At 33.4% G+C, this 16,466-nt stretch overlaps 1 protein-coding gene and 1 long non-coding RNA gene across 2 annotated transcripts in view; one reads left to right on the forward strand and one right to left on the reverse strand.

Annotated features, from left to right (window-relative positions):
* ASZ1 (ankyrin repeat, SAM and basic leucine zipper domain containing 1) overlaps positions 1 to 16,466 on the forward strand; it is a 74,400-nt gene that overhangs the window by 53,259 nt on the left and 4,675 nt on the right. Inside the window, exons 5-11 of the mRNA XM_055590296.1 lie at positions 2,962 to 3,073; positions 3,611 to 3,745; positions 5,063 to 5,187; positions 7,062 to 7,137; positions 8,395 to 8,451; positions 9,606 to 9,715; positions 15,767 to 15,872. Of these exons, the coding sequence (XP_055446271.1) occupies positions 2,962 to 3,073; positions 3,611 to 3,745; positions 5,063 to 5,187; positions 7,062 to 7,137; positions 8,395 to 8,451; positions 9,606 to 9,715; positions 15,767 to 15,872 (721 nt within the window). The remainder of the gene's footprint in view (positions 1 to 2,961; positions 3,074 to 3,610; positions 3,746 to 5,062; positions 5,188 to 7,061; positions 7,138 to 8,394; positions 8,452 to 9,605; positions 9,716 to 15,766; positions 15,873 to 16,466) is intronic.
* LOC129659163 (uncharacterized) overlaps positions 1 to 16,466 on the reverse strand; it is a 122,440-nt gene that overhangs the window by 52,598 nt on the left and 53,376 nt on the right. The window contains exon 3 of the long non-coding RNA XR_008717823.1: positions 7,348 to 7,419. This is a non-coding gene — a long non-coding RNA (uncharacterized LOC129659163). The remainder of the gene's footprint in view (positions 1 to 7,347; positions 7,420 to 16,466) is intronic.

Consider the following 16,466-nt stretch of genomic DNA (forward strand, 5'->3'; position numbering starts at 1 on the left):
ACTTCAGATTTAGGTATATGTTGGGAAATGACAGATATGGTCTAGAGCACAAGGGCAAAGCCTGGGCTAGAGATACAGATTCAGCAGCCACCAGTGCATTAACAATAGTCATGGGAGTAGGTGAGACCATACAGGTATGTTGTTTAGGTAGTGAAAAGGGAAGAATATTGAGGACAGCAGCCTCTTGAAATACCTACCTTTAAACACTAGAAAAATAAAAGGAGTCCAAGTAACTGCTGATTTTTGCCAAAGCAGTTATGTATTGGAAGGAGCGGGCAGAACAAAACAGAAGGGGAAGTAAAGAATTCTTTATATTAAATCTCAGGAAATAAATAAGGTGGAAATTAATATTGAAAGTAAAGTTATCAGTAGCACAAATAGTTATCATGTCATTTGATCAAACCAGTTAAAAGTTTTATAACTTCCCTGAGGAGTTTATAATAAGACCATTTATAAGTTCATAAGAGTTTGTAAGATTGAAGACTTAACTTAGATTTCATTAATCTATGACAGGCAGGAAACAATAGATGTTAGAAGTTTCTGTAGATAAAAACCACTGTAAGAATTGTTCTGTCCCCTCTCAAAATTGTCATACAACAATATTGATAGTATCAGTAACTCTAATAACTTTCAGAAGCTAAGTAACACACTGAAATATTGAATATTGAAGCTGACACTCCAATACTTTGGCCACATGATGGGAAGAGCTAACTCACTGGAAAAGACCCTCATGCTGGGGAAAATTGAGGGCAAGAGGAGAAGGGGGCAACAGAGGATGAGATGGTTGGATGGCATCACTGACTGAATGGACATGAGTTTGAGGAAACTCAGGGGGATAGTGATGGACAGAGAAGCCTGGGGTGCTGCAGTTTGTGGGGTCGTAAAGGGTTGGACACGACTTAGCAACTGAACAACAAATACACTTTCTAGATAATCTAGACTCCATTATAGGAGTTTGCTATCCCATTCAGTAAATTCAACTTAGAAATTAGAAATCAATGAAGCTTTATTATAACACATATTCTGTAATGATCTGAAGCATCTTAGTCTGCAAACTATACTAGTCTAGTAGTTTTATTATGTAGGATGACATAAGCATTTATAAAAGCCATTTTATGTCTTTCTGAATTTACAGACTTAAAATTATACCCCTGCTGTTTTCTAAGATTCTATTACAAGAAAAATTGATATTTAAAAGAACCTCAATTTTCAATAAAATTTCAGTACAGATTCAGAAAATTTCAATAATAAGTTTCAAGCAGATGGGACACTCAGACTTTCATGTTACCTTCCCTGGAAAAGATGAAGGAGTGTACAGTATGAAGGTCAAGGGAAAGGTGGAAGGAACAGCATTTGCACAGTCTCTGAAAGGGGAAGAACTTGGCATCTTCAAAAAGAGTATGTGGCCAGAACAGAAGCATGGAGAGCAGTTATGAGGCTACTGCAAAAATACAAATCAAAGAAATACCGTGATAGCATGCACTGCTTACAGTGGCTAACAAGTTGATGAGACATGGTTAGATTCAAAATGCGATAGTAAAATAGGGAACAGGACCTTCTGATGACGTGTATATGGAGTGCTGGAGAACAGTCATGAATGATGCTTAGTTTTAGGCTGAGTTATTTGGTTAATGGAAGCTCTGGGAAATAGGGAACCTTGGAAGGAGCAGATTTGAGCTATTGTCAGGAAGGTGGGAAGAGAAGCATCAAGCGGTCTGACTTAGACTTAGGAAAGAATTTGAATAACCAGTTTACTCAAACAAGCTCATTCTACTGTATATATTCTCCCTATTTGCTTAAGCTATCCAGAAATTCACACTTCACTTTGTCAAGATTGTCTGCTAACGCCCCTATGTAGGAGAAATTCAAGGTAGAGGAGGCAGTGCTTGACAAACTACCTTAGCATGTAATTCTAATAAAAAGTTGAAATTGTAACATACTAGGAAATAGAAGGAACAGATAAATGCGTGAAACTTTCCGTGTAAAGACATTGGTGTGAAGTGACCAGACTCAGGATATACCTTATGTCAACAAATCTTACAGAGAAATATTATTTATATGTAGTATATGTAATATGAGTAATCAAGACAGACTTCCTTAATGAGATCAAAACTGAGAATTGTAAAATTATTAAATTTATTGTTCTTTTGTGAAGGTCTTTGTATATAGATCAGATATTTGTGGTGACTCAGGAAGATTGAGCCCAGAATCCTAAATCTCCTTTAAAACAGACTGTGCTACTAAGTTCAACCCAAGTAGAACTAATAGAACCTTTCTGGTATCCTTTGTAATTAGGTTCAGAAGCTTAATGACTTCTAGGAGTGGAGGGGTTGAACCTCTAATTTGAGGAAATGATTCACTTGAGGGAAACCACTGTGTTCTCCCAGAATATAGTCTCAGAGTCTGGCAAAACTGTTGGACTGATGTCTTTCTTTATTAAAGTAAGCCTCAGGGTAAAATTCTCTCGGTCCTAAAGTAGAATTATTAACACATTAAGAAGTAAGAGATTTAAACTTATATTTTTACTAAATAAAATAAAGTTTTTAAAGTGTAATAAGCATTTAAAATGAGCAATTTTGAGAACACAGGGTCGGCGGGGGTGCTTGTTTGTGTCGTTCATCACTATTTTCCAGCATAAGCATAGTGAGGTACTCTGATATTTTTATATGTGAATAGGTAAATTAATGAAGCCTCATATTAAAAAGTATGGGCTCATTTAGTGATTTTTAAAGACATTTCTTCACTAGAGGGTGCTGTGTAAGCATGCAATACTTTTAAGAGTGTAATCTCCTTCATATTTTATTTATTTGCTGGTAAATTGGATTTTTAGATTTGTTCCCCCTGCTTTGTGAAAAGCTTTCCCATTTCTTTGCTCTAAGAACACACTGATGTTCTGTCCAGCCTTTGAAGAACTGTTACGGGCAGCGCTGACACAGTTGTCTCTTTCCTCCTCCCCCTCAGGAGACTTATGACACCAATCATGTACGCTGCACGTGACGGCCGCCCTCAGGTTGTTGCTCTCCTTGTTGCTCACGGAGCAGAAGTAAATACCCAGGATGAGAACGGCTATACTGTGAGAACGGACTCTACAGCGTTCCTTTTTATCTCTAGGACATTGATATCTTACTATCAGTAGTTGGCAGAAAGGTTTTAAGAAGTAAAAATTACAGAAGGGCTGGGATGTAATTGCTGTTCAGTAAAGAAAAGCAACAGTTTCAATGAGAAAAAAGAAATTATCTGCCTTTGTTGGTCGGCACCCTTGACAAAATGTAACACACAGCAAAGCCTGGATTCTATTAGACTACAAATAGAATTCCTTTTTATAGAAAACAGTTCTCTGATTGGCAGGTAAATTGTTTTGCTCTGTAACTTCACTTGACTGAATAAGACATTATTTGGTTTTACAAAATCAGTGAACACTGGCAGTCCGCTTTGCGATTACAACATTGGAAATATGTTTACATTATATTGTGAAATGATAAGGTTGCATCATTCCATTAATTAACCATGTTCACTTTTTTATTGTGCCATAAATACTGTTGAGACGTTTTCTTCTCTGTGTCATATATACTCCCTCTCTTTAAACGATCTTTTTTTCCCCCACTTACAGGCTTTAACATGGGCAGCACGTCAGGGTCATAAAAATGTAGTTTTGAAGTTGCTTGAACTTGGAGCTAATAAAATGATACAAACCAAAGATGGAAAGACACCAAGTGAAATTGCAAAAAGAAATAAACATCTAGAGGTATCCTGTTATTTAGCTAATTTTTCTTAGTTTACATTATTGTTTGTAAAACTTTTGTATGATTTTGTTAGAACTCACTACTATAATAATAATTTATCTATTATTAAATGTTTCAGTATGTAATTTTTTCTCAGTCAGATAATGAAAACTTTAGTTTACTAGAGTATTTATCTTTTTACTAAATAAGAGGCATTTATAATGTGGTAATTTAAAAGCTATATAAAGGGATAATAAAGTCTTATCTGGCCCTAGAAATAAAATTGTTAACAGACTATTTAAACATTTCCAACTGATTTTCAAAAATTAATTAATTTTCAAAAATTAGTGTATTGACATGGCTAGTAAAATTTCAAAATTTGCATATGTAAACTATTGTTTTTAATTTTAATTAACACATATTAGACAATTTAAAAATTAAATCCTTTGAACTACATTTACTCCTACATTTGACAAGGTATATAGTAAAGTAATAACATGTGGGTATATGATTTACTGTCATTCAGATAATAAAGTCAATAGTAAATATTTGCCATACATTAAATAATTTTATTGATATAAACTTTTGGTCTAAATATGAAAGCTTTCAGCCAAAGGTCTGTAATTTCTAAGCAAGGATCAAATATAGTACAACTCTAAATCTAAGTTATATAGTTCAAGATCTTCTAAAACTGAGTTTCTGATTTTAGAAGCTTATGACATTCCAAAGTTTCCACCATACAGTAATCAGACCATGTCATTTTTATTGCATGTAAAATAACTTCCTCTATTTTAAAGCAGCCTATAAACATGCCTATCATTTTATAATCATATCTACATTTCCAATATTATTCTGGTGTAAGTGCTAATCACTGAAGCCCTGTGAGACTTTAAAAAGAAATTTACAGTTTTTCTCCTAAGCTTTGAAAACTTTTCATTAATATACTGCATTACTAAATTTAGGGTGGATGATACTGAATTTGACATACTAAGAAATCTATGAATATCAAAGATTATTTTGAGTCATAAATTGTTTCCTGAAGTGAGATTTGATTTTGTATCTTGACTGATTATGTGACTTAACCTTAACTTACTAAAAAGTTAGAACTAAGAAGTTTTCAAAAACTAAGGAATTTCACATCTCTTTAAGGTGTACAGTTGAGGTTTATGTACCTTAGTCATGCTTCTTACTTTCTCTCTGTTTAATAATGTATTTAAAATACTACCTGAGTACTTAGTCTTTCTGACTTAACTTACCAAAATGGAATTTTTAGTTTTGTTTTATATTTTGTTGAAAATATTATTAGTTACTATCTTGCTTTGTTTTTATAACTTTTTCAGATCTTCAATTTTCTTTCCTTGACTTTAAATCCTTTGGAAGGAAAGCTTCACCAGCTAACTAAAGAAGAGTCTATTTGTAAACTGTTGAGAACAGATTCTGATAAAGAAAAAGATCACATATTTAGGTAACAGCATGTTTTTGTTCAATACCTATAAATGAGTAAAAATTGTGTGTTTTTATTACTTATAGTAAAGTGATGATATTTGAAATGTACAATATTTTAAACTTTTACAAGTATTTTAAAATACTGCTTAGAAATGTATGAATTTTAAGTGTTTGGTTCTCCAGAATTTTAGAAAAGTTTTATATATATATATATGTATTAACAGTAAAGAGAATTATTTTTTACTTTAAATAAAATATCAACAATACAGTTTATTTCTAAAAGGTTCTAAGGTTATAGTTTTGTTAGTGTTCAAACTAGATTGCACTTTGCTTTCTAATTCTTTACAGCAGATTTCTGATTTTATAAGCTAAAAATAAAAATACTTTTCCCCCCTCCCCAAACACAGTTGTTCAATACATGGTCACAACATTATTCTCTACTTACCTACATTTTAAAATTGTTAGTAAATTTTTACTTCCTGAAATTAAAGAGATTTTCATGTCCAGAGCTCTTATAAAGAATAGTTTCCCCGTGAACATTCTGGGGGTTGGGGATGCTGACCATCCCCCTTGGAAAGTCTGTATTCACGGTTCCTCCACATCTGCATTTCCACATCCATGAATTCACATCCATGACTGTATGCTACTGTAGTATTTACTATTGAAAAAGATCCAAAAAAAAAAAAGAAAAAGATCCATGTATAAGTGGACCTGCACAGTCCAAACCATGTTGTTCCAGGGTTCATTGTATAAATATTGGCAAATATTTTCCTTCTTAGGAAAGATGCGTTTCATTTTACTATCACCATTTTCTCTGTTTACTTAAATCTTCATTCAAGAAACATTTCTTATTCCTTTGTATAATATAGATCAAATTTGCAAATATAGGCATATTTCAGAGATATGGGTGTACAGTTCCAGACTACCACAATAAAGCAAATATCATAATAAAGTGAGTTACACAGATTTACAAGTCATATTTACACTGTACTGTAGCCCAGGTGGCACTATTGGTAAAGAATCTACCTGCCAGCACAGGAGACCTAAGAGATATGGGTTCAGTCCCTGGGTTGGGAAGATCCCCTGGAGGAAGGGAGGGCATGGCACGGCAGCCCACTCTAGTATTCTTGCCTGGAGAATTCCATGGACAGGAAGCCTGGCAGGCTACAGTCCATAGGGTTGCAAAGAGTTGGACACGACTGAAGCGACTTAGCACATATGCACGTAGTCTATTAAAGTGTGCAATAGCATTCTGTCTACAAAAACAATGTGAAAAAAGTGAAAGTGTTAGTCACTCAGTGGTGTCTGACTCTTTGTGACCCTGTGGACCGTAGCCTGCTAGGCTCCTTGGTCCATGGAATTCTCCAGATAGAAATACTGGAGTGGGTAGCCATTCCCTGACCCAGGGGTTGAACCCGGGTTTCCTGCATTGCCGGCAGATTCTTTACCATCTGAGCTACCAGGGCCCCACAAAAACAATGTACACGTATTAATTTCAAATGCTTTATTTCTAAAAAATGGTAACCATCATCTGAGCCTTCAGCAAGTTGTAATAGCAATACCAAAGATCACCATAACAAACATAATAATAATGAGAAAGTTTGAAATATTTCATGTATTACAAAGTGTGACACAGATACACAAAATGAGCAAATGCCATTGAAGAAATGGCACTAATAGACTTGATTGACAGAGGGTTGCCACAGACCTTCAGTTTATAAAAAACAAATGTTTGCAAATAAAGCAATAAAGTAAAGCACAATAAAACAAGGTATACCTGTATATTCTACATAGACTCAATCATTCTTATTCTCTTTTGTACATTAAATATATATTTATTATTTGTACACTTATAGTCTGTTCTGAAATTGACATTGCTATAACTGTGTATAGTTCATATACAGCATTTGGAGATCTGGAAATATTTTTACATGGTCTTGGACTTGAACATATGACAGATTTATTGAAGGTAAGATTTTGTATGAACTACAATGAACTGTGTATGCATGTTTAGTTATTAACATAACATTAAATTAATATAACATTAATTCATAAGCATGCTTATAAAAGAGTGACAGATGCACTTTTCTCCATAACTTATAGTACATCCCATTTTAAACTTGAAAGCATTTTGAAAATGTATTATAAAAATTTACAGAAATTAGAATCAGGCTCTTACCCACTGCTCGTAGCTTTGCAGAACTCCATGTACATCTGTGCCCTTAGTGTGTTTTTGCAATTGCCGATCTTCCTGTATAGAATATTAGGAGCAGCAAGATTTTAAACCAAACAAACCTGGTATGGGATTCTTGCTCTAATGATTATTAACGGAAATGTGTTACTTAAATCTCTTTTTTTTCCATAAGAATGGTAATACCTAGTGTAGAAGTGTCATAGATATTAAATTAGATCATATGACAAGCACTGTTGTAGGTATTTTAAGCATGCATTATGGAGTTTGCATCAATGACAGTTCTCAGCCATTTAGCTGATGCTGCAGCAGTAAAGCACTATTTTAGATAGGCTCTCCCTAGGAATATGCACATTTGATTAGGTTGTTTGTTTAGAATTGGGTTTCATTGTACAATCTTGAAACTTCCTATTTGAGAATTATTTAATAAAACTAAATGTTATTGATTATTAAATCTTATACAATTATAAATTTAAACTACTCATAAAACATCAGATCAGATCAGATCAGTCGCTCAGTCGTGTCCGACTCTTTGCGACCCCATGAATCGCAGCACGCCAGGCCTCCCTGTCCATCATCAACTCCCGGAGTTCACTGAGACTCATATCCATGGAGTCAGTGATGCCATCCAGCCATCTCATCCTCTGTCGTCCCCTTCTCCTCTTGCCCCCAATCCCTCCCAGCACCAGAGTCCTTTCCAATGAGTCAGCTCTTCACATGAGGTGGCCAAAGTACTGGAGTTTCAGCTTCAGCATCATTCCTTCCAAAGAAATCCCAGGGCTGATCTCCTTCAGAAATAGAGCTATTTATATAAGCAAGTAAGTATGTATGCTTTTTAGGTCATTATACATATTATTACACTTACTACTATCTACCCAGTAATACAGCTGTAACCTGCGTATGCTGTCTCCTCTAGAAAGTTGAAAGTTGTGTGGGAGGGTAGCATATACCTGACTTACTTATGTGTATACTTGCCTACTTCCCCTTCCACTATTTCATTTATATTGAAGGTGGCATTTTTTTCCTTTCCTACAGGAAAGGGAAATAACTTTAAGACATCTTTTGACCATGAGGAAAGATGAGCTTGCAAAGGTTAGTATCAATTTCAAAAACCCCAGACATTAATATTTTGGATCATTTCATTTTATATTTTAAAAATCTTACAGCTGTAGACTGTGAGTTATCTTTTGCTAGGTTCCTCATTAGATATGCTTATGGATAACCATATCTAAAATTTTCTATTATAGTATTAATTTGCCTCAATATTTTGAAGACTTAAAGTTGGTATTTTTTTCCTTCGTATTAGTTAAGACATCTCAACTAAAACTGATGCTCTGTTTCTAAATATGAAATAGATTTATAAAACTATATAAAACAGATTACTCAGAGATAAGAGGTGATTTTTTAATACATGGGGGCATAAAAATGTATTGTTCAAATATTGCCTTTTGCTAGGTTCTCAAATGATCAGTTATTTTGCCATCAAGTATTATTAGTAACAATTTGAAAATAGCTGTGGGAAACATCAAAGATACTTTAATACATAGGATAATAAAAAGGAATGATCTCCCTGTATGAACACATTGAAAACTTGAAATCTTCAGCATCACTGAAAATCAAACCATACTACATAGCTAAATCCAGGATAGAAAATTTAGTTAATACTAAAGGTAGAACACAGGCAAAAGGAAGACTTAGTTTTCACTTAATCACTGATAATATTTTGTAGGAAAAATTATTTTAATATGATTTTCTGGAAAGTTTATATTGTATATTAAAATCTAGTCATTTGTTTTAGAATCCATCACATTGTTATATAATGTAAAAAACTGACTGTAGTCACTATGTATCTAAATATTTTAATGATGTAACTTTGTCAGTCCAATTACAAGCAAATTTGTATATTTTTCAGTATGATTTTTTTCAATATGCATTTTCAAGATGAGAATTAATCAGGTAGATCTTGTTCAGTAATTTCAAATTTTATACCAGTATGACTACCTTGGGGCTTCCCTTGTGGCTCAGCTGGTTAAAGAATCCTCCTGCAATGCTGGAGACCTGGGTTTGATCCCTAAGTTGGGAAGATCCCCTGGAGAAGGGAAAGGCTACCCACTCCAGTATACTGGCCTGGAGAATTCCATGGACTGTATAGTCCATGGGGTCGCAAAGAGTCGGACTCAACTGAGCAACTTTCACTTCACTTCTTCATGACTACCTTACTGCACCTTGAAATCATTTCTGCTTAGAATGGAATTACCAGTAGAGATCAGCAGAAAATTATGGCTGCCCTTAAAGAACTTGAAGTAGAAGAGATAAAATTTGGAGAATTACCTGAAGTCGCAAAGTTGGAAATCAGGTAAAGTTAACTTATTGGTTTACATTAATACTGTTTAGAACCACCTTTCCTTTTCAGGTGAATTTTGATAATGTCTGAGTTATTTTACTTGATACCATCATTTTTCCAGAGATATGGGTAGTTCATTTTGCTGTATACTGTGTTCTGAGATAGAAAGTACTTTACAAGGCAGGTTTTACCAATACCAAGAAGCAAAACAGTGCATTTTCTTAATTCACATAGAAACATTTTTGTTTTATTTTTTCATTGCATTTTGTTAAACAAGCTATTTAAAAGATCTTGCAGTTTTCATGGTGTAGCTCCTACTCTCTTTAAATCATTTAAGTGTCAAGTTGAAAATTTAAAAGTAATATTTTTGCTTATGGCAATAAAAATGCATTTCTCATGTAACTCAGCTCTATTTTCAGCCTTAATGATTTATGAAATTATGTTATCAATATATAAAGTTCCTTTTTAATATTATAAACTTGTCAAGCACTGATTATTAGTAATATTAGTAATTAAAATTATCTTGAAAATAATAGTTTGATTTTTTTAACATATTTCACAATATTAAATGATTTTTTTTAACTTTTATTTGAATTAATTATAGATTCACAAGAAATTGCAGAGAAGTATAGGAATGTTCTATGCACCCTTCTTCACCCATTCTTACCTGGTCTTAATATCTTGCCTAACTATAGTACACTAACAAAACCAGAAAACTGACATTGATATAATTTACATAGCTTATTTGTATTTCACTAGTTATACTTGTGCTCATTTGTGTGTGTGTGTATGTAGCTCTGTGCAATTTTATCATGTGTGTAGCTTCACATAACCACTGCCGCAATCAATATACTTAACATACCATCACCACAAGGCTACCTCGTACTACCCCTTCATAACTCCCCCACCTCTCCCCCATCCCTAAAACTAGCAATCAATAATTTGTTATCCATCTTTATAAAGATGTTATATCATGAACATTATATAAATTAAATGTAGTCATATAGTATTTTTCCATTTTTAAAATTTTTATTTTAATTGGAGGCTAATTACTTTACAATATTATGGTGGTTTTTGCCATACATTCACATGAATTAGCCATGGGTTTACATGTGTTCCCCATCCTGACCCTCCCTGCCCCCTCCCTTCCCATCCTATCTCTCAGGGTCATTCCAGTGCACCAGCCCTGAGCACCCTGCCTCATGCATCGGACCTGGAGTATTTTTCCATTTTTGTTTGTCTTTTTTTTTTCTTTTTTTTTTTTTTAATATATCAGGTTCATCCAAGTTATATGCTATAAAATATAAAAGTGCAGGAGTAGCATCACTAGTGTAGCCTGCCTAAAACTAACATTGCAACTATGAGAAACATTAATTAAACACAGGAATAGTAAGTTTCCATACCATTTTAGAATTCAGAGAAGTCTTCTAGTGAATAATTTAGATGATCCAGATTTCTTTAAAAATGTTACTGAAAAATTATTTCCCTTTCTCTAACTATACCTCCTTATAACAAGATGATCTATATTCAAAATAATGTCTCATCACTGTTTAAAAATAACCACAACTCTTGAATATGTAAGTACATTGTGAAGGATTTCAGTTGTGATGATGACTTAAATCAGAAAACCTTGAATGTTTTTGTTCACTGTCTTTACTTTTTTAATGTATTGCTTCTATGAAGGAATATTCTAAGTTCTACATGACTGAATTGCAAATTAAAATTTTAACATAATTTATTTATAGGATGTCAGAGTTGCCTCTATGAATTTTCACTGTGAGGCTTAATAGATTTAAAGAATGTATAGAATCCTGAATGGTTCACATATTACAACTGCTAAATTTTTTAAAAAATAAAACTAGCAGACATATATTTCAGGAATTTGACCTTGTTATTAAATCACAGACTTTGTTTACATGCTGTTATGGAAAAGGTTTTACTTTCCATTTGTTCAGAGTCATTCTTTAAAGAAGAAATTAGTCATCAAGTCATAAGAAAACTAACAGCAGGAAAAGTTGAACTGATTGATTATAATCTTCTGGTAATGTGACTTTAACAATTTAGCTACTGATTTGTTTTAAAATAATTTTCTTCTCTGTGTTCAATTTTATAGTCTGTTACAAGAATACACATGCACAGTACTTTTACTTTCTTCTACAGTTAGCCTTAGTATGTTTTCAGAATTAGAGAATGCAATTTAAAAATACCATTTCATTACTACTTTGAGATATTTTTTTGAACAGAAATAACTAAGTTTCACCCATGTCTTGACATTTTCAGCAGTTTCTGCCCAAACCTTTTCTCCAAGCCTGATATCTACTTGAATGTATCAAAGGCATCTCAAAATTATGCCTGCTTAGAAAATGATTTCTCCTTCAAAAAAAAAAAACTGTATAGATGCAAATTTTCACATAAAAATACATTGTTCACATCTATGATTTATAACTATTCCAAACTTGGAAACTCCAAATATTTAAGTGGATGGTTGGATTACATTACATCAATATAATTATTTTATTCTGTCGCTTAAATTATTTTGAGACTTAATGTCATGGAAAAATACTCATAGTAATAGAAAAGACAAATATAAAATGGAGTGTGAGTTATAATGCCAGTTGTATGTATGCATATGAGAATACTTAGTTCCCTTATAATATTCTGGAAGAAAATAATACCAGTCATTATATTTGTGTGATTAAAGTATTGGTTATTTTAATTTTTCCAGATAGTCTACAGTGAGCACATGGGTCTTCCATTTGGAGTATCTATATTTTGGTAGAAAATGGATACAAGTTTTATATATGGCTGATTCCCTTCACTGTTCATCTGAAACTATCACAACATTGTCTGTTAATCGACTATACCCAAATACAAAACAAACTGTATAAAGTATATATTTTGTCCACATCCTTAACTTCAACATTTTTAAATGTGGCCTATTGTTTCAGTCAACTTATACTTTTTGTGCTGCAGTAACAAATAACTTCTAAATCTAAATTGACTTACAGTAACAAAATTTATTTCTTGATCAGAAATATGATGTGATCCATCTATATCATGGATCAGCTGCAGTGAATCTCTTCCTTATTATTCTGCCAATAGGCTGGAGAAACAGCCCCACCTCAGATATGCCACTCTTGTGGCAAAGGGAAAAGAGAGGTGGCAGAGCCAGTCAGTGGCTCTTAGAGCATCTGTTCAAAAATGACACAGTCACTTCCAGTCATATTTTATTTGCAAAAGCAAGTCATTGGCCAAGCCTCATGTCTTTGGGACATGAAATGTAATTCTCTGGCAGAGAGAGGCCTGGTAGTATCTCGCTCAGTAGAAAGAGACATGACAATTTGATCAAATAATATAGTCTTCCATACCTATGCCATATCTGCTTATCTGGAATTCTTTAAATAAGCTCAAAATTATCAGGCATTCCATCTAAAGGTATGTAGGTTGTACAGCTCTAGGGTGGGGGCTGGGCATCCATTCCATTCACACAGTGATGATAAGAGGCATAAAAGTTGTGTTTTTTATAACTTGCCTATCCATATTCAGTAGCCCTGAAAATTATACATCACAAGAAAGGTATATATTTGCCTTTCATTCATTAAGACTATGTAATTTTGTTTATAATAGTATTTGCTTATTTCAACTGTGGTCCTTTTGTATTAGAATTTGTGTGAGTTTTTATTATAATAGATACCACTAAGTAACACTCCAGAAAAGTCATCTTGCAGATTCATCAACTCTTGATATTAATCATCTTCCTAATTTTTGTCATTCCACTGGAACATAACGTCTTATTTTTATTATAATTCCATGTTTATTATCCATTTAAATATTCATTTTTTCTTTTTCTTTGAGTTACCTATTATCCTTTCTATTAGCTTGTGTTAGTTTCTTTGTAGATTTCACAATAAGTTGGCTTCTGTCTTTGAAACTAATCTAGTCATCAATGTCTCTTTATTGTCAGAACTAGTGGATTAATCCTGATGATTTAACATGCTTGACTTTTTCTCTCCATCTTGAATCTGTTCCATTCTTTACCTTTCATAATAGAAATTACTCCTGATTTTCTTTTTCTCAGGCTACTTTTACTTTGATAGCTTTTTTTACACCCCTATCAATTTGCCCCTCTTCACAATATGTATCTTTTTTCTTGGTGGCCTTCTCCATGATCATTGTTTTGATTTCCATTGGTTAGCAAATTATAGACACTTCTAATACTTCTGTTGTTTGTGCCTATATTCACTGTTGAAGGTAATACTGAAATTCTTTTAGAGGTTAGTGAAAATAAAGATGTAATCTTTCCCCATATAAGTTCACCAGATCCCTGAATTCTTTGTAACTTCATGAGTTAGTCTGTGGACCCCAGGATAAGTACCTGCAAGACTGATATTTTCTACTACTTACTGATCACTGCACCTACATGACTCATATCATTGCCCTCATCAACATTATTAAGTTTGTTTGAATGCCATCTATGTACTAGATTAAATACTATGTGCTTTTCATATAGTATCTCCTAAGTCCTCCTTCCCTGGTGGTCAGCTAGTAAAGAATCCACCTGCAATGCAATTCCTGGATTGGGAAGATCCCCTGGAGAAGGGATAGATGACCCATTCCAGTATTCTGGCCTGGAGAATTCCATGAACTATAGTCCATGGGGTTGCAAAGAGTCAGACACAACTGAGCGACTTTCACTTTTCAGTCCTCCTGACAGTCCTGTTATCTCAGTTCTAGAGATATGGCAATATTTGGCTGAAGATTAGGTTTGCCTGAGGTCATAAAGCTATGGAAGCTGTATTCAAACTCAGGGTTTCCTGATGCTAGAGTCTATATTTTTAATTATTATGCTATATTGTTTCCTCTTTACCCCACTTATTTCTTTACTACCCACCCCCAAATTCACTTCCCTGCTTGGTAGTGCCATTTTCCACTGAAACCAAGGAAGTTAGAATCACCCTAGACCGTTCCTTTCCTTTTACATGCAGTCCACCAAGTTTTTCGGTTTATTCTCCTGAACATTTCTTAAACTATCTCCTAATTATTCTCTATACTTCCACTTTTGTTTTCCTTTTAATCCACACCATACCCCATATAAATTCTCATGCAGAAGTCTGATTTTCTACTTCCTTGTTTAAAGTCCCTTAGTAACTGTACATTATCCAGAAAATAATATTCCATTCCTTAGCATGTCACAAAATTTCCTTAAATAAATGATCCCATATAACCTCTTTTTTTACAACTTTCACATGATTGTGCTTTAGTTATACTTTGGAGACCTCCTAACCCCATAGTTCCACACCTGCTATTCTCTCCATCCAGAATCTCTTCTCTTCCTATGTACTTGACAAGCTTATTTTTCAGCTCCAGACTCAGTTCAAGTATGAACTCTCTGAAACGTTACTAAATCCCTATTCCCAGTTATGTTGTTATTACAGCCCTGCGGACTGTAGCCCTCTGGTCTCCTGTGTACACAGGATTTCTCAGGCAAGAGTATTGGAGTGGGTTACCATTTCCTTCTCCAAGGGATCTGATCTTCCTGACCCAAGGATCAGACTCCACGTATCCTATTTCTCCTGCATTGCCAGGAGGATTCTTTACCATTGAGCCACCAAGGAAGACGCCTCATTCCAACTTATGCTAGGTTCATTATCTCTTGAATTTTAGATATCTCAACTGTAAACTACTGTTAATAACATATACCTTACAGGAGCCGTTGGAAGGAATTTAAAAAATAATAAATGTAAAATCAAATGCAGTGCCTTCACATAATAGACACTCAAATACTGGGACTTTTATGTTCCTTCTTCATATGTCCCTGTGAATAATTAGGTTATAATAGTAGGTCTGCCTCTCATCCTGAACTTTGAGATCTTCAAGATTGGACACTTGGTTTCCTTTGTATGCTTAATGTCTTATTTCATCTGCTAATACAAATTTACTATTCTACAGATACTTTCTAAAGAATATAATAAATGTTATGACTCAACAGTGAATAACTAGCTAAGTAAAATGGAGTAAATTGTTCATATCAGTGATTCCTATTTGTTTATTTCCTCTCTTTAGTGGTGATGAGTTCCTCAACTTTCTTCTGAAATTAAACAAACAGTGTGGCCACTTAATAACAGCTGTACAGAACATTATTACCGAGTTGCCTGTAAATTCTCACAAGGTATTCTACAAAAATTATTAAGTGAAGAAAAGTATAAATGCAAATAACTACAGATAAGTTAATGATAATTCAGTAAATAATAATGATCTAGTAAAACTGTATCTTCTACAGAATCATACAAGAGCTAAATAAGTCAATTTATTTAATATTACTTCTTTTTATATGAAATAATTGAAAAACTAATGTTCCAGCCCTCAAGAAAAGAAATGAGTCAGACCAAAAAGTAAACTGATTTGTGTACTAAACTCACCATTTGTTTTTAAAAGGAATTTAAGTGTTTAAAATATAAAGTGACAGGAGACCCAAGTGAAAGTTGAAATAAAACAGTGTGTTGAGTATTATTAAAAATCATATCAATATAAGGATTTTTTAATGAAAGAAATTTTAAACAGAGAAAGTGTAAGTGACCTGTTAAAGAAAACTTGTTTTGTTTTTTTCATGTGATTTAGTTTTAGCTATTTGTATGTAGTGAAAAATATTTAATGTATTTGTTTTCCAATGATTTTTGTATAACACTGATATGGAAATCATGTCATTATTCAAACCTTCATGACTTTATTTATTCACCATAAATATTATTACTAATATTAGTTT

This window comes from Bubalus kerabau, chromosome 8 (genome assembly GCF_029407905.1).
Source record: "Bubalus kerabau isolate K-KA32 ecotype Philippines breed swamp buffalo chromosome 8, PCC_UOA_SB_1v2, whole genome shotgun sequence".
Lineage (NCBI taxonomy): Eukaryota > Metazoa > Chordata > Mammalia > Artiodactyla > Bovidae > Bubalus > Bubalus kerabau.